An 18,399-nucleotide genomic window follows, 5' to 3' on the forward strand; every position below is an offset into this window, starting at 1 on the left:
GGTGGGGATACCCCTGGAGAAAACAAAGCAGAAGGCGATGAGAGGCAGGGCAAACAGAAGGCAGGACCCGGACCGTGGAGCCAGAAGGTAGGGTAAGAACTGGAGAAACCTTCTCTGCACTGATTCCCTTTGCTACTCACTGTGGCAGCATCTGGGCCATGTTTGTGGTAATAAGAGATCCCCAGTCTTCTCCCTGTAGGTAGTATTCTTTGGAGCCCAATCTATTCATCAGCTTATGAAATTTCCGAGCAGTTGCTTTGCTGTCAAAGCCTGTAGGTAAAGAGAAAGAGAGGAAACCTGTTTGTCTTGGTGTATCATCCCCTGGCCAAAGATCATGGTCTGACAGAGGCACATGAGTATGCTGCTGTGTAAAGGCACAGTGTGCTATGCTGCTCTGCCTTGCTCCTTGGCAATACAGTGAACACAAGATGGAAATTCAGTGGAAAGTGGATAGAGTGGAAAGCAGACCTGGTTTCCAGCTACCATTACCTTCCAGATCTCCACAGGCAGCCCCAGAGCCTCAGCCACATGGGTGTTAGTGCAGAGCCAAGCATCTGCATTCACAAACTGCATTCCCTGGTGAGGGCCAGGGATGACTGAGGCTCCAAGAACCTGGCAATTCCAACAGCGCCTTTTCATCGCTCACCTTTCTGGTGTGGTGCCTCAGAGAAGCCATATCCTGGGATGGATGGGCAGATGACCTCAAACACCATGTCACCCTCATTCAGGCCATGCTCAGCTGGCTCTGTGAGTAGAGCGATAGTCTTGTAGAACTCGTAGAAGGAGCCAGGCCAGCCGTGGACCATCAGCAGAGGTTGAACAGCTCGACCGTGAGGGACATAGGAGGGCTTCACGTGGATAAAATGGATATCAATCCCTGCCACACATCCAGACAGATAAATTAAAGCCTTAGTTCCATCACAGTTTCTGTTCCGAACTCTGAAGAAGGAGGGTGGCAAAACTGTGATTAGCATTCACAGCAGAAGGTACACAATCCACCCATGGCAAGAAGATGCCTAGCTGAAAGGACATGCCTGGTATTTTACCTGTGTCTCATCTTTTACTTACAGACAGAGGTATTGATCCCAGTCCCAGTTACTGGGGTCACAGGAGACTGAGCATCCACCTCCTGAGAAATTGGTCTTACAGTATATAAGTACAGCTGCACTTCAATGAATAGCATAATGCAGCTAAGACACGTGCAAAAACATGACTAAATTACAAAATGTGTGGGTGATAAAAAGAGAAACATGGAAAAAGTAAGCGCAGGATATAAGTTTAACCTGCAGATCACTTATCTAAAGTCTGGCTAACCTCACCTGGCTAAACTGGGTGGTGGTGGTGGATATTCCAACCTCAGGGCCTGGGTAAATTTTAGTTTTCAAAGGTGGCTTCAAGGCAATAGCAGAAGAAAACCTCATTGTTATTTCGTGCAGGTTCAGAGCCAGATGAAGCCCATCTTCAAGCAGATCTAATCTTATCACCACTGTGCAATGACCTTAATCTATAGAGGGTTATTAATAACATAGCCTCCACTACTGATCCTTCATTAAGCTGTTATGCATACTGTTGTCTTAATATAGTAACCTCTTAAAGCCCCTCATTCTCTCTGTGCATTTCAGAGTGAGACCTGCTCAAGCCACAGAGACTCCCTCACCTTCAGTGGTGGTTCGGAAATGGGGATATTTGTTCAGGATTTCCACTTGCTTGCGCCAGTCAAACTGGTTCCTCCAGAAGGCCACCACCTTCTGCAGGTAGATGGAGTTGAAGCCGTAGCGGAAGGCAGCCCCTTCCAGCTGCGGTGTGTAGCGGGCCTGCTCCAGGCGGCGATGCAGGTCCTGCGGACAGGAGCTCTTGCAAGGCTGGCCAGATGCCTGCATGTGCCCTATGCTAAGGCAGGCATGAACAGGCTCTTCTGGCTCCACCGGCTTCTGTGTCTCTCTCTGGGACACCACAAGCCCTCCTGAAGCACTGCCATACTCTGTATAACTTCCTGAATCATTTATAGGGAGAATATATTTTTCTACAGGTTAGCAGTTCCCCTAGGGCACTCAGGAGTAGTGGGTTCTACGCTTGCCTTACTGCTAACTCGCTTTAGGGTTTTTGGCACTAGGAACTTGCCAGCACTGCCAGCTGAGAGAAGAACAAGCAGCTTAGCCTGTGCTACCGACTGCTAGTTGGCCAGATAATTAGTGACAGGCTTGTAGGGACAGAAGGAAGAAGGACCCCATCCTTCTTCACCCTTCCAACCCTGTCCTCTGCGGAAGCCCCTCAGTCCTGCCCTACTGGTGCCTTTGCTATCCCGGTGCCCTCCCACCCCATTCCACCACTGCAGACCTGCTGTCAAATTCTGCTGCTCAAAGCATGGCCTTTCTGCAGGAGCAGCCCCAGGTTGCATTGAGAGTCTGTGGTCTCAGAAAGCATAAAGACATTGCAGTGAATCTGAGCTCAAATCCCATTCATAAAGGGCAGTGAGCCAGAGCATCATCTAACGGACCTGCGCTGGCTATTGCCCCCAAGACATCACTCACCTCAAAGCAGTAAGGTGGGTGATGAACTGGCTCCACCTTGCAACTTTCTGCCCCTCCTTACCTCCCAGCCACGGGTACCTCAAGTTCTTTGTCAGATGTTTCAATCTTGAAGGGACAGATACTTTCATCTTCTTTCCCTTTTAGAGGTCTTTCATCTGAGCCCCACCATCCATTGCCCATTTCAATAGTCTTGATCTTGTGTCTAGACCTCAGCCAGTAAACCAGCATCCCTCCAACGCTCAGAGCGGCCACAGGGACCAGGACTGCATTCCTCTGAGAACATTCAAATGACCTGGGGAGGCATAAAATTGTTTGCGCCCAACAGAAGTGTCAAGGGTAAAGGGACTATGCTGAGGCTTGTAGTCACATTGGTTGGATGTGAGTAACAAACCCCATGCAGTCAGCAGGGGCTGGCTGTTTCTGTTATTTTTGAAGATCGCAGGCAGGATTTGTGGCAGGGTTACATCTACCAGTGTTTCTTAGGGACCTTAAGCCTTTGCTGATCAGGACTTGTTAATCACAAGGCTTCTCTGTCCCACTCCTTACGAACCAGGTGTGCCCTGGGAGACAAGGATCAGTAGGATATGGATCTATCTGTTTTAAGGCAGGTACTGAAGTGAATGGGATAGTAGCACCTGGACAGCTTCAGGAACAAAAACTGCACAGAGTGGGCTGAGGAGCAGAGACAAGAGTTTTCAGCTGCTGGAGACAGCTGGATGCGCTAGACATGCCCCTTGACTGTGCTATATACATAGCTCCCCTACAGATTCAGTCATCTTTTAGGGCAACGCTAGCCCTCCACCATAGCTGTCCATAGGTAAAGGTCTCAACTTGCCTGTCTGGTGCCTCTTTTTCTTACCTAGACAGCAAAGTTTCAGACTTTCTTGAGGTGTGGGAGCTAAGGCACCAGAGCTGGATTTAACAGGCAGACAGCAATGTTTTAAAACCGTTCAAACCCTTCAGCAATCAGTCCTAAATGTAGTGTCCCTTCCCATCCCTCTGACCTGTGCCTCAAGCTCTCCGGCTTCCCTTGGGGATTAGCAGAGCTGTCTGGGGCTATTGCAGGGGGCTCAAAGAAGACTGTGAATGAAGATTTTTTGTCATACAGGGTATGGAAGGGACTATGCTGTGCCCCAACCCAGGTGCTAATAAAAAGTGAACTCCTCAGCACAGAGCAGCTATTTCACTTACCTGATCCGGGACAAGATGCCATCCCTAGAAAATGGGGGTGGGGGTGGGGTGGGAAAGATTCTTAGTCTGATAGTGTTGTCTGAATGGTACCATCCCTTGGGGATGGTGCAAGGAACATCCCCTGCCAGCACCATTTACTGCGCAGCCATGGGATCACAAGCTGTTCAGCTGGCTGGCAACAGAGACAGTGTTTCTGGGCTGTGTTTTAGCTAGATAGTTTGTCACCATAATATTCCCTTCTTCAGCACAATTTAGATAAAAGGCACTGAACAACTGGGTAGGTGTCCTTGCGGTGTTTCATCCTACAGAGGGCTGTGTTACTTCAGCCAAGTAAATAGTTTATTTTGGCAGCTGTGTAGCGATAGGGGCCCAGCCTTGGCAGGGGACTTCCAAGCTCAAGGGTTACTCTGCTGCCAGCCACGTGGTACTCGTCCTGCCCAGGGCTGGCATGAGGAGCAGCTTGTGGGACCCTTCCCTGTTCAGGTTCAGTGAGCTGCTGTACCTTTGCTACTTCCAACTACTCCTGACTGGATACCAAGCTTTTAGGTCTCATCTGCCCGCAAGAAAAAGAAAACATCCTCTTTGGTTCTCTTTTAGCCTGGTAGATTCTCTTGCAAGAAAAGCAGGATCTAAAATCTACCAAAAACTTAGAAGCAACAGAGAAAGTCTTGTTACTCTGCCTTGTGGAAGGCAGCTAGATGAGGGAGCTGTTTGGTGTCATAATTATGATGCCTTGAGACAAAAAAAAAATTAAAAAGGACAGGAAACTCCATGAAAAACCAAGTTCACTGGGTGTTTCTTTTTGCCTAGTACCCTTTCCCACTGCTACCTGTGATGCAGAACACAGTGCCTGTACTGGACACCCCAGCAGTAGTGAAGGCAATTGGGTAATTGATCTCTGAGACAGTCTATGTGATTTTTAAGGAAGTATCTCCTGAAACCACTCCCAGACAAAGAAGACCAAGAGCTCCTAAGAGTAAACAGTGTCAGCCTCCACCTCCCTGGAGGCTGAGTAGCTTATGCAACAAGTAATAACAATCCCCTGCACTTACATCCTGGAGTTTAGTGAGTCAGAGGCATGAAACCAGTTATCACGGCAACAGCACAAACTCGGCACTGCTAACAAAGCAAGCATGTCCCAGAAACAGCTCTCTGAGTGGCACAGAACAAGGCTCAGTCTTATAAAGCCTCCTCCCTACCCATGCTCAGGGAAGCTCAGCTGCATGCTCCCACCCACCGATGGCCTGGTGGACCCCACAGGGCCTTTCTCCTGCCCCAACCCTGGGGACCCCTGTTTAGAGTCCCTCCTCCCTGTGCCAAAGAGATCTCACCAGGCGTTTGGAAGCATCTCCTGCCACATGTCCGCTCCTCCTCGCCTAGCCACAGCTCCCAGCGAAACAACCCAGGTGTCTCCTCCGCTGGCTTTCTCTTCCGCAGCGACACTCTCTTGGTGACAATGCAAGCTACACCAACCATCAGTGCCACCTATTGCCTAAGCGTGCACTTGCAGATTAAGTTCAGCAAGAGACAAATGCCAAGTCCTGCACGCGGAGGGAATAGCTCCGTGCATCAGCACAGGCTGGACGCCAGATGCACAGAAAGCAGCTCTGCAGAGCCTGGCCTGAGGTCCTCAGCTGAGCCTGAGTCAACAAGGTGCAGCAAAGGCCAGTGCGTACAGGGCTAGACAGCAAGCGTGTTAGCCAGCAGGCTGAGCGAGGTGATCCTTCGCTCTCTTCAGCACTTGTGGGACCACATCTGGAGTGCCGTGTCCAGTTCTGGCCTTGCTGGCAGAGGAAAGGCTGGAGTGAGGCTGCCCACCCTTGGTGGTCAGGGCCACCAGGCTGCTGGGGGGCTGGAGCCATGTGGTGTACAAGGAGAGACAGAGAGACCTGGGCTTGTTCAGCCTGGAGGAGAGAAGGCAAAAGGTGGGGTCTTACTGCTGTCTACATCTACCTAGTGGAGAGTGTAGGAAAAATGGACCAAGAACAAAAGGCAATGGACGCAAATTGCAAGGAGGGAAATTCTGGTTAGATGTGAGGAAAAATTAGTTCACCATGGAGGTATTCAGACACTGGGACAGGGGCCCAGAGAGGATGTGGGATCTCCATCCTTAAAGGCAATCAAAATTTGACAGGAACAAGGCACTGAGCAACCTGATCTACCTGAACCTGCTCTGAGCAGAAGCTGCGATGAGCTGACCTCCATGTGCCCCTTCTGACCTGTGCATCGTGTGGCTCTATTCCATGTGCACCTGTGATCTGCAGCAGCCCAAACAAAAAAGGAAAAGTTGCTTTTCATTTTCCACAGAAATCAATGCTTTGTTTTAGCTCATTTTTAGACTTCATTTCCTTCATGATTAGTAAAATCTTACTAGGTAAAGGCTTCTCTTTCCTAAATTGTGTCCTTGCTGTGCTTCAGTCCAGGAATAACTACATCTTACTGTGAGAGAAAATGATTCCTATCTCCATGCAACTCTCTAAGCGAAGTACCACCACCAGTGAGCTCTGTGATGGTTAGGTCTCATACCGTGACTTCATATGCAGCCACTGTGCCATCAAAAAAGAGTCATCAGGAAGAAAAGCTTGTAAATCCTTCATTTGGTCAAAGTTCAGTTTATTGCTACACCACAGCTATTTCTGGTTACATCCATCTGGGATTACTTAGCTTTAAGGTTCTATTTCCCAAACAAAACCAGCTCTTTTGAGGCCTCTTGGAAGATGATATCGCTGATTGCAGAGGGACTATAGTCAGAAGACAAGAGAATTATTAGCAACAAGGGGAAAGAACTACAACCCATGTGGAAGGTAGCTGAGGACCCTGTAAAGAGCCAGGTTGAGGTACTGCAGGCTGTGATGTCTTCAGTAGACAAAAGAGACCTCGAGGAAATTCTGTTTCTTACTTAGCACTGGGAAAAAACATAAAGGCTGGTGGAGGAAGGACTGGCTTAAACAGCTGTGAGTGAATTTATCCATACCAGGAATGTGGGAGAAGAGCCAGCAGAGCTAGTTACAGCTACAAAGAAAAGACAGAAGTTGCTGCTTTCTGTATAAAAAGCTTGGGAAAGTCAGAATGGCTTTTACTTAAGATACAAGGTGACACACCAAGGCCACTAATACCCTGGGGCTAAAAGGCAACACTTCACCACCACCTTCACCCCCGATAAATCTGAAACAGCTGGGATGCCAGGATCCCATCTACTGAAATGCAGGGTATGTGCAGGAGTTTTGTGTGAGTGCTGGTGAGCAGAGATCAAAGGGTTCCCGGAGGAAATTCCATCCTGGGATGCAGCAGCAGTGGAAAGCAAGGGGTTTTTCCCCTCCTCTCTTACAACCTCTCGAGGCCAAAATGCACAAATTCAGGCAGAAACTGCTTGCTGGAGACAGCAAGGCTGCCTCCCACGAGATTTTGATGCATGTCTCATAAATGGAAAGGGGAATCCCACAGGAAAGGACCTGCAAAAATGTCTCAGAGCATCTCCCTGCATTGGGGCAGGATCCCTTATTCTTAATGGCAGACGTCTTAGCAAACCCATTTTTAAAAAGCCCCTTCGGAGCACTATTAGAAAAAATTCTACCTCTGTCCCAGTGCTGTGCTTTTGCTGGTTCAGCTGCTACTCTGGCATGGGAAAAAAAACAAAACAAAACCAAAAGGAGAGAGAATAAAATTTGATACACTGAATCTCACTATTGCACCTCTGTCTAAACTTCCAAATGCTGCCATCCCACAGTCCCTGTGTGACAGGCATCATTTTATAAAGGGCTTTCATATGTTCCCATTGCACAAATCACATACTAACAGAAAGCTTGTTTCCTATGCTTTTCTCTTGCTCTTGTCACTGATCTGCAGGATCACCCCTGCAGCAATGATAGAAAATACAGACATGGAAATGTTACCGTAATGTATTTTTTCAGCTGGTTTAACAGCTGGATACAAGCAGGAGGAGCCAAACACAACACAACCTGCCAGCTCTCCCGGACCGTTCGCTACTGCTGGTACGGTGTGACCTGCTGCTGGAGAAAGCACCCAAAGGCCAAGCAGTAGTTCTGCAAATACTGGGTGCCCTCTTGTGGGAAAGAGGAGCTCGCAGCACCAGTAATACAACTTTTTTTTCTATTTGGGCTTTTTTCTATTTTGGACTTTATGTGTTTCTCGTTGCCAGTTTCACGTAATCATAATCCAAGCCTCATCAATGCCATTAATACTGAAACCTGAAACACGGGGAGGAAAGCTGGTGACTTCTCATTATGAAATGGGCTATTGAACAGGGGTAAGAATGGAGCACAAAACCTTTGAACGTAGCTCTTTTATAGCTTGAGATGCTGTGGCAACTTGGAAATGATTATTCTGACCTTTAGAGCCGTTGCAAGGCCCTTGCTGGGATATATGGCCCCAACTGTAATGCACTGCCCTTCACAGAATCATAAGATTCATAGAATTGTTGAGGTTGGAAAAGACCTTTTAAGATCATCAAGTCATCATCTTACAGCATGAAGGCATTGCTGCGTAATTTTCCTTTTGCATGCACAAAATCAGGTTCACTGTCTTAAGCATTACTAGAAAGCAAATGGTGCTCATTAACAGGGGATCTTTGTGAATATGGTCTCCTGACTTATACCAGGGACCAGCTCTCTTCTTTTTTTCTGGTCGGTGGCCACTACCAGTGAGCTGCTGGCCAGTGATGTTGCAGGGCAGGACAACTGGAAGCTTCAGATCTCTCCTGTGCTCTTCCAGGTTCCCGAAACCCTGCTTGCCCCATGGCATCACTCTGTCTTTGAACGTTATGTTCTTCCTTTGCTTTTAAGGAAGGTCCTAAGGCTAACAAGGATTTCATGTGTTATGCTGTATCTTTGCTCCTACAGGCCAAAGACACTGAATGCTGTATTTCCCTGCATGACTTCTGAAGGAAAATGGTCCCCATGGTCCAACAGGTCCAAGCTGGGACTGTCCATGCACATGCAACTCTTTCCAACTGGTATTGCATGAAAAAAGCCATGCCCAGAGATGGGATTAGATGGGAAAAATTGGAGATCTTACCACGTGTGGCTGTGTCCTTGGGGTTAAGGAAAAGCCCCCGGCACATCGCCCTACTTGCAATGGACAAGCAAAGTTTTCACCTTTCCAGTGAGGTCTCAGGACATTCAGCTGGTTGGTGGGAGATTTGTTTGGTACCAAAGTCTACTCTGGCACTGAATGGCAGGCTCTGTGCTCAGCCTCAGTGATCACGTCCCTGGAGGAAACACTGAGCTCCTAAGCACCTCCAAGCTGTTAATTCCTGAATCTTACTAACAAGAGCCAGCTCAAACATCTGAGAGCAGACGGCAGCAACACCTTGCTCCTGCCCTCACCGGTAGCCAGTCCATGAGGCCTCTGTGCTGCTCCATGGTATATTACATAAAAGTCGGATTGCAGGAGCAATGAACAGCTTGGGAGAGCCCAGGACAATCTCTCCAACCTCTTCCTCCCCCTCCACAAATGCTCCTTTCTTGCGCAGAAAGCCCATTCTCATTTCTGAATATACCTTCCCCCTAACATCTCTTTAGTCCTCTGTTCTGCACTGTATGCTGAAGAAAAGTTACTGTTTTCCCAGCTGGAAATGGCCCCTTCTCTGTCTCCCTTATTGTCGGAAGACCTCACAAATGTTTCACTGCTACCTCTGGCAAGGACTGGCCCCTTCTGTTGCTAATTAGGGAGCTAAAAGGTTCCTCCAGGCACTTCCCAGTGAAACTGAGCCCATTAAATGAATGGCAGGCAACATCTCTGGGGGTGGGGAGCAAAATTACACAACCGCTGCTTGGAAATAGGCAGTTTGTTACGTGTGCTGGTTTTAGAGACTCAGCAACATCAAAAACAAAAACAACTTTCAAATCCAAACCAGTGTATTTAGGTCACTGATACCCCAGGGATAATCTTGGGGATATTGGTGATGGGAGGCAGGCAGCAGGCTCTGGAAGCTTGTGCTCAGACCCTGGATGCACAAAATAGCATCCTGATAGCTCCTGCATGTGTGCCAGGCCATGGACTGAAAGTCGGGTGTACAAGACCTTTCTGTGCTCTAGGATATGGGTACTGCTGTGCTGCATGCTAGGAGTGTTAATCCTGGAACGTAATGTGAAGGATAGCCCTTTTGGCCTTGGACACACTGTGGAGTTTTGGTAGGTGAGTGTGGTGGAGGCTTGCAGGCTTGGCTTAGCTAACCCAGGTGCCCAGCAGACATGAGGAATTTCTTATACAGAAGGGAACTTCATACAATCAGTACAGATATAACTTTCAACTCTGCTCAGTTATGCCATTTTTGTTGTTTTACAATCTTAGGATTGCATTGCATATCTCCAGCAACCATTGCTCCAAGCCATGTAAAATTATCATCTTGCAAAGAAAGCAAGAATCATTTTTTTTAAAAAAGGATGCAGCTGACCAAAGGTACTTGAGAGAGGGACTAGTCTTAAGATTTGTAGGACAATATAGATATAAATGTCTTATGGAAAAGAATATGCTGGGTGATTTGTCATTAATGTAGTGAAGAAGCATTGGTGGCAGAAACAAAGGCCTTATCTTCAACAAAGGGCTGCATATAAATTAGTATGTGTAGAGGGTCTATACTCAATGATTTATTTAGTTTAACAAAAAATCTCTAAAAAAGCAGTTAACAGGAAGTATTTGGCTGAGGCAGAAAGAAATGCTAGAGAACGATCTCCATCCTTCTCAATAACAATGATTGCTGCTGAGGATCCTGTAACAGTAGCTATGACGACAGGCCAGATCCCAAGCTGCTTTTCTCCATCCTTACCCTGGAAAACTCCTGTTCTTGCTTTCGGTGGGCATGAGTGCTCAGTGGCTGCGAGGGGTAGCTGTGTTGCAGAGTGGGGCGGGTTGTCTCTGTCCCACCGCTCTGCTGTAGCTCTGCACAGCCACCTTCCTGAAACTAGCTCTTACAACGAAGGGCTTCGGAGGGAAAAGGAGAAGCCCAAATCTAAGCATGCGTTTTGCAGTGCCATCAGCTGAGCATTAGGCACTCACGGAGCTCCCACAGTCGGTATGGCAGGCAGCTGAAGGGCTGCTGGAGTGTGTGAGCTCCCCTTTGCAGGCCTGAAGAAACATGCAAGAAGAGATCTGTTTTTGAGATGTTGGTCTCATGATGTATTCAGTTCACTGGAAATTTTGGAGAGTTTTCTGCAATGATCCTGTGTGTTATTACCTCCCTTTTGGGGAACTGTGTTAGCTGTTTGGAAATATTTGTGGCCTTCTTTCCAAATTATTTATTTCTCTATGGTTTTTCCTACTGTCCATTATTAGTTGTTATGCCTACATTGTATAACAACAACAACAACAGTAATATGAGGAGACTCATCAGGTCCAGAGGCATTAAGAGAATGAAGACTGAATCAGCTGAACTTCTGACATAAGGATATGATTTTCATTTTTCATTAAAAACATCTAGTCTGGAAAACGAGGGACGTTTGAGTATAATGTAATAACAGCACTGCAGATATCTCACCTAAAGAAAGCAGCACTATGGACCTTGAGCATTATATCAGGACCCACAAATACAATTGGGAAAATAATTAGGTATTGTATTTTAAGATATTGTTCTGAATATGGTAAACAAGATTCTATCAACAAATCTGTAAGTGTAATTTTTTTTTCTCCTCCAGCTTTTCAGCATTCTTGGAAAGACTTCTCTAAGCAAAATCCCAGATACGTAACTGACTGGCCCTTCCCAAAGGTACAAGGATAAAGCCCTTTGCAAGTGGCTGTTAAGAAAACTGGGCAGCAACAGCTGCAGGATTAATCCTTGCCTAAGATTAATAAGCAGTTCCACAAGCAGTGTAACTAATGAAGCCTTGTTTCCTACATGTATTTGCAAAATACAGCTACTATCTGCAAATACAAAGAATTTGTATTTTGCAAGTACAAACACAAAAACTTTCTAACAATTGAATTGTTCTAAGATTTTGTTTCCTTTAGGTATGTTTATAAAATCACCCCTGCACTTCCAAAGAAATCACTTTTCATGAAATGTGTAGAAACACCTTTCAGAACTAATTTTGAAATGTCTGCTTGCCGAAGTTGGTGAAATCAGCAAACAGATCAAAAAGTTACTGAGAGGACACATCTATAGACATACCCAGTGATTGCACCAGCACTGGTTCTGCAGGAAGCAAGGAACAAAAATGAAGTTGTGAAAGAAAACATAGGAGAAAGCACCTATATTTTAGCAGTGTTGCAGTGAGAGGAGTTGCAAGGCTCACAGAAGGAACATCCCCCATGATCAGTGCTGAGACATATGGTAGCCAAGAATGATCGAGTCCAGCTCATTTGGTTTTAATGGTGAAATCTTAGTGCCATTGACGAGACCACCGCTTGCTTTTGCACCACATCCAGAGGATGAAGTGTTTAGTGAGGCAGCCAAATCTATGTAAGATAGAGAACGACTGGGAAAAACTTCAAAGGGCCCTAGTAAAGGCTGCTGCTCTGAAATCTAATTCATGTTTTGGCATTTGCCTTCAGTGGGAGCAGGAATGAACCAAAAGTTGGGTAAGTGGCACAAAGGGATTGCAGATGGAGCTCTCTGTATGCCAGTATAAGTTAAGGGAAGCTGGAAAAAATATTTCACTGACCTAATATTTAAATGAAATATTCTGAGTTAGAGCTGATTTCAGGGAAAAACTCCAGGCACCTCTGTGGACAGCACAGTGCTGAGAGAGAAAACTCAGTGCAGAGCAAAGCGAAGCCAAAATAAGATGTCGTGTATTAAATAGGTCAGGAATGTATATATCACCGTAACAATTCCAAAATAAATCAGCTATGCATCCCCACTTTGAAATCAGTGTTAAGTATGGTCACTTCCATAACAAAAGGGCAGAGAGGAATAGAAAAGGCAGAAAAAAACCTGGCACCATAATCACTGGGACAGTGGAGGCTGTAATGGGAGAAGGGAATGAGTGAGCAGGACAGTTTAGCTTTATGAAGAGTTGAGTCAGGGGAGAGACTAACATAATGAATATCTAATTTGACCTTTAATAAAGTCTCTTGTCACCTGCTGAACACCCTTCGTGACTTGACATGGATTATAATCTGGGAGTTACACAACACCTGATGTAATAAAGAAAGGAAATGTAATTTTATGATGCATAGAATTCTGAGATAAAAAGAATTGCTGAAAAATGTCACCAAGGCAAGTAGCTGTAATCATAAAATTAGTATTAATAAAGTTGGTGATGGTGAAAATCCGTCAGTTCTTGTGCCTCTTGTTTTAGGATTTCCATTCAGGTTTGTGTGGCTCACTGAAGCTGAGATTATTCCTGCTGCTCTTTAAGCACAGCAGCATCCACATGGTGAAATACACTTTAAACACGGAGAGTTAGAGCTCAGGATGGAGAGCCAGAAAAAGCCAGTGTAATCCTGGTTTCTGGCACAAAGGCATCACTTAAAAGAGTGCAGAGTTATCCATTCCACATGCGGTTGCAAATCTCTGTCCTGAAGACACTGGATGGTTTTTTTAAAGCTGCATCTTCTCTCTGGGGTAACCACCTGAGGGCAACATCACAGATGCAACGGGACACACAGGGTTCCTGTGCCTGGAATATTGCGCTCACTTTGAGTAACCCCATTACCAGAAAAATTGTGATGACTGGGAAACAGCTCAAAGAACAGCAACAAAGATGATTAGCAGGCTGGAGCTACTATGCAGAAAAAACATTACAAAAGCAAAATCTAGTTTGCCTAAGGGATGACTGACTAGGAGCAGGATCCTGGCCTTCAAATATTTGAAGAGTGAAGAGAAATTATTTAGCATAATAAAGGGAGATAGAACTACCAGTAACTGGTGGAAATGAGGCAAGGAAAATGTGCCTGCTCTTCCTCTTACATTTTTCCTACCTGTGAGATACTGGGTTGTGAATTGGAAGTATTCATATTCTGACTCTCTAATGAAAGATCAGGGTGAGGACAGTGCGGGCCAGGAGCACAGACCCTTGGTCATGGAGATCAGCTCACAGTCTACGTGACAGTCAGGAGATGACTAGTGAGTAAAGCAGACCACTGTTGTGTGGGCAGGAAGATAGGGGTACCACGAAGTAAGAAATTATTTACAAAAGAGAAGTCATTCCTTCAAGAAAGTCCCAAGAAATCCAAGCTGTTCTCCCCCATCCACAACTTTCAAAATACATATGGCCCCAAGAAGGATCTTTCTTCTTTGCCAGCCTGCGACATATTTGTGGGGGTGCTCTAGAGCAATACTGATTTCAGGACAGGGATACTTCACCTTCTCATGCCTTTCCAAGGAAGCAGGTGTTGGGGCCCTTGATCAGGCATGACAGTGGTTGGAGGCAGCCAGTGGGACACATCACCATATGCTCTGATTCTGGACAATTATTTTTCTGGTGGAGAGGGTAGTGGAGGCATCCTGCCCTGTGCAAACACTGAGCTGGTGCTTAGAACACGGAGTGGAAGGGAGCGCTGAATTTATAGTATCGATGTGAAATGCCACCTACGTGTGCAGAGAGGTCTAGAGAGGAGACAGAGAAGTCCTGCCTGCCCTGCAGTCCAGGTTTGGCTTCTTCACTGCATGGGTTTGTGTACCATAGCACAACACTGGCAGAGCCTCATGGCAGTGGCTGATGAGGTGTCCAGGTGAACCAGGAGCAAGCTGTGGGCTGGAAGGGCTTTGCTGGAGGGACCCAAGGGGACTGGGAACTGGGCACTGTGCAGGTGCACACAGCTGAGCACCTCCAATGGTCCACAGGATGGCCATGATGGAAGTCGTCCAGCCTGGTCCCTCCTCAGGGGCAAGCAGCCCTCCCCAGCTGCCTGACCAGGTGGGAGGGAGGCACAAGGAGTCACAGTAAGGGGCTGAGAGGGATAAGGCAGGGTGAGCTGGATGCACTGGGCAAGCTAGCAGAGCTGTGACACTGCGAGCCCTGGTGCTGCCTGAGCCTCTTCAAAGAGCGGATTTAGCAACCTGAGAACATACATAGTCGGCAGGATCATGCTGTGCCGGGGCTGAAGGCAGAGCTAAGCCGCAGAGCTAAAGCTGTGGCACTTGGGCATAGGTTAGTATCCATTCTTTGCTCGGGAAGGGAAAAGCTTAACGCAGTGTTCAGGGGGAGGGGAGGCTCTGAGTGTTGCTGTAAGCACAACACGAGGAAATGGTGCTAAGACAGAGGCATGACCCATCGTTTGGTAGGAGGTGCCAGCCTGCCCAGGCTAGCAGTGCTCAGTAAAGCAAGTGTGACAAACCAGGGCAGTACAGGGGTGGCACCTCCTGTCTGCTTGTCCAAGCCCAGCCTGTACTTCTGCCATATCCTTCTCCCTTGTGGCACCAAGTGGGTGTTTTTGTGCAGGTTTTGCAGTTACTAACTCTTACCACACCAGCTTTCCTGCTCTGTTCCCCTCTCAGTATCCCTTGCTGGTGAGGTCTGAGGGACATTGGTATAGCTGAGAGACATCTCTTTCCCTACTTTTCCCTCTGCCAGCTGTCAATCACCCACCTGGCACTCAAATTCAAACCTCCCCATATCAGGCTCTCCTTTTCTTCCCTTTCTGTCCCTCCATCTACCTCCTTTAGCCAGTGATGGGACCACACCAGCCCCTGGAACATGCCAGCATGAAAATGAGCTTTTTGTGCAGAGCTTCCTGCGTGGGTTTGGGTTTCATTTGCTTAAAAAGCACAGAGCCAAAAACTTCAGGGTGATCTGGGGCCACTGGAGAGCCCTGAAAAAGGAGCAATTCTGGACCTGTCCAGCATGTGGAGTGCCCTGTTATACATCAGGACTTTGCAGAAGGATCCACAAGATGTTTCTTATTTAAAATGCAATTGGAGAAGGGAATGCTACACCAGCAGACTCATCTAGCTCCAAGTCATTGGGATGCCAGCTGCAGTGTGGTCTAACAAGCTTGCTCAAGCCCCTGACTAGACTTGACTGGCCTTCCTGAAGTCTGTCTTGCTGTTACTTCATCCTTGTTAAGAGTTTAAATACAGTTGCTACGCTGCAGTTAAACACTGATGCTGTGGTAGGCATGCCCTAAGTGTGATGGAGCCTGAAAATTTGGGAAGCAAATCAAGCTCAAGTAACTACTCCAAACGGAAAGCAATAAAAGACAGCAACTCCTCCTTCCCTTCACAGATCCCCTACTTAAGAAAGAAAATCCTAATTCTTCTAACAGTCCCATTATAGGACTGAACTGCACCAATGATGACAGGCCTTTAAAAAAAAAAAAAAGATTGGCAAATCTATTGTCTCCTCTTAGAAGGCTTATTTGTAAATATGGCTAACCAGATCCTTTTCCTACAGTCTGCAGCAATATTTTTCCCTGAGATCAAGGAGTTAACACTCAAATACATCAGCCTGTCTCAGACCCTGGAGGCAGACTAATGCACTATCTCTGCTAGAGCATTATCCCTACCATCCACTGTTTTCAGGTTCCTGTTAAAGATTAATGATCAAAGAGCAAACAGCTTTTGCTTTGACTAATTCTGATTCAAGCCTGAATCTCTGTTTAAGCAAAAGCAAACCAAGCGAGTGTTCATTTGTTTTGAGAACCACTGGTTCCCAGGAAAGAGGACAAATTTCTTTTTCTGTCTTCTGGGTAGTTGGTGTGGGCAGCTCTGTGCCTCAAAGGCTTTCCTGCCTCCATGGCACAGCAGCTGGGACCCGGCGGAGCACATAAACCCGTAAGACAGGTCCCTATCCTGCAAAGTGAGAAGATGTTAGGAAAAAAACATCCAGCATCATACCCAACTTTACCACAACTCTTTTACTGCCATTTCTGCTACTGCCGTTCCATTGGCTCCTCATTTGCACTCCACAGATGAAATCCTGATCCAGCAAAATCAACGAAAGCTTTGCTACTGACTTCTGCCAGACCTAGCTTTCAACTAGTAGCCTCTGGCTGTCACAAAACCTGTATCTTAACCCAGATACTGTTTCTGATTTCAGATATTTTCACAGCACAATTCTTCTAACCATTCAGCAATACACACATCTAACAGCCCACTTGAGCTCCTATTTCTGCTTACATCAAGTAGATAATGTTTTGAAATAGGCTGCAGCTTTCACCTACCCTCAGCCAAGTTCATACAGCTGTGGCCCATCAGTTCAAAGATAAATGAACTCAAGCTGCCAAGATGTGATTCTGGGTTAACAGGGGCAAAAATAAAGCTATGACCAAATGAGAAGGAAACATTAAGTTGTTTCGTATTTTGAAACTGATTAGGCATTTGTACAGAGAGACCCACTTAAGTCCTAGAACTAGGCATCCAGATCAGTCAGTACTGGCCCAAACAGCTCTCTCGCTCTCCCAAAATAATTACACCTTAACTCATCCCTGCTGGTAGTGTGTAGCTGTAAAACAAACGGTGCTTGAAGTTGCCTCGTGGTGGTTCTCTGGGAAAGGAAATTTGGTTCACAAGCACCACCGCAGTCCAAGTCTGCATGTCTCAGGTGCTCAGAAGTTGGCAACAGCCCATCCCACAGCGATTCTACTGTGCCAGGCCAAGCTTTGCAATGTGTTGTTACTAGTCTGAGGTGAACTGTAAGACACACTATGGCTGTCTAAACCAGTAGTCCACCACAACACCCACTCCCCTGCCCTCAGTCCCAGTTTTCTTTTGAATGGAAAGCTGGAAGCATGGCAGGGAAGAGAAGGCAGACCATTACACATCCAGGCTGCATCCTGTCAAGCAACCAGGATGTGACTGCAGTGCGCATCTGGGCCTCTGAGCTGGAAAACGGTCCCACGACTCACAGTTCCAGTGTGCCTCTATGCCTCAAAGGTTGCTGTGAGCATGAAATTGCCCTGTGGCTGGCTATAAAGCCTGAACAACTGACTGTGTGAGACCCACCCCATTTTGCATTGGCATAGTGCTGTGCTGCTGCATTGACAAACTCACCGTGGGGGCTTGGGCATGTGATTTCTCCTATTGTTGTTGAGGAAACTTCCCTAGTTCAGATCTACAATGACCTCCAGCCCTTGCTGGCCAAGCTCAAGGTTACTGTGTTGCAGGAAATTCAGAGGTAGAGGCCAGCAGAACTAAAGGCACATCTAACAGCAGGAAAGCGAATTGGTAGTCATTATTATGTGTGACACCACTTGTATTCTCATACAGACTAAAGGCCACAAGTGAGACTGGGGGGAGGATTAATTCTCCTAGGTGCTGAACAAACCCAGAGTGACCCTCCACCCTCGCAGTTTACAGGTGTAAACCAGGCTTACGTAAAGGAAAATTTCTGAAGTTGCAGCATTTACTTGCTCGCTTTTTTTGCTCTGAATACTTTCACTTACTTAAAGACCAGAAAACTTGAAAAGAGATCAAACCAAGAAAGGCTGGCGTCTGCAAGGAGCTGTGTGGCTCAAGCCTACAAATTATGATTTTATAGAGTTAATCTGGTTTTGGGAGTGATGCAGACAATTATAAACAAATCAAGGCAAGAAGGAGAGAGGTAGGAAATAAATGTCAAAAGATCGTAACTTGGGTTATTAAGAGAAGTCTTCATGCATGCCCATGAAACCACAGACTGCATTCTCTCTTTAGATCAAGTAGGAGTCTCTAAGCAGACAAGAAAGAAAAATTTCTCCTACCGGAGCTCTGTCAATAAAGAAATGTCAATAAAGGTTCAGCTGATTAAAACAATTGCCCAACACAGAGGATAAAATGAATTTGACAGGGTGGTCTATT

The 18,399-nt window shown here is 46.5% G+C and overlaps 1 protein-coding gene across 1 annotated transcript; it reads right to left on the reverse strand.

Annotated features, from left to right (window-relative positions):
• Positions 1 to 6: 6 nt before the first annotated feature.
• On the reverse strand, positions 7 to 5,155 carry LOC129735164 (epoxide hydrolase 1-like). The gene is made up of 6 exons (XM_055700524.1): positions 5,054 to 5,155; positions 3,723 to 3,746; positions 2,610 to 2,823; positions 1,658 to 1,838; positions 647 to 877; positions 7 to 270 (listed from the first exon to the last, which is right to left on the reverse strand). Exons 1-6 carry the CDS (start codon positions 5,080 to 5,082, stop codon positions 137 to 139), a joined length of 813 nt encoding a protein of 270 aa, XP_055556499.1. The 5' UTR covers positions 5,083 to 5,155; the 3' UTR covers positions 7 to 136.
• Positions 5,156 to 18,399: the final 13,244 nt, after the last annotated feature.

Source organism: Falco cherrug, unplaced genomic scaffold (assembly GCF_023634085.1).
Source record: "Falco cherrug isolate bFalChe1 unplaced genomic scaffold, bFalChe1.pri scaffold_41, whole genome shotgun sequence".
NCBI lineage: Eukaryota > Metazoa > Chordata > Aves > Falconiformes > Falconidae > Falco > Falco cherrug.

Excerpts from the sequence above, each read along its gene's own strand:
- LOC129735164 (XM_055700524.1), bottom strand. The coding sequence starts at position 5,082 with ATGTGGCAGGAGATGCTTCCAAACGCCTG. Across the intron at positions 2,824-3,722 it reads GGCATCTTGTCCCGGATCAG|GTCATTTGAATGTTCTCAGA; the intron begins GTAAGTGAAATA and ends ATGCCTCCCCAG. Across the intron at positions 1,839-2,609 it reads CATCTGACAAAGAACTTGAG|GACCTGCATCGCCGCCTGGA; the intron begins GTACCCGTGGCT and ends TCCTGTCCGCAG.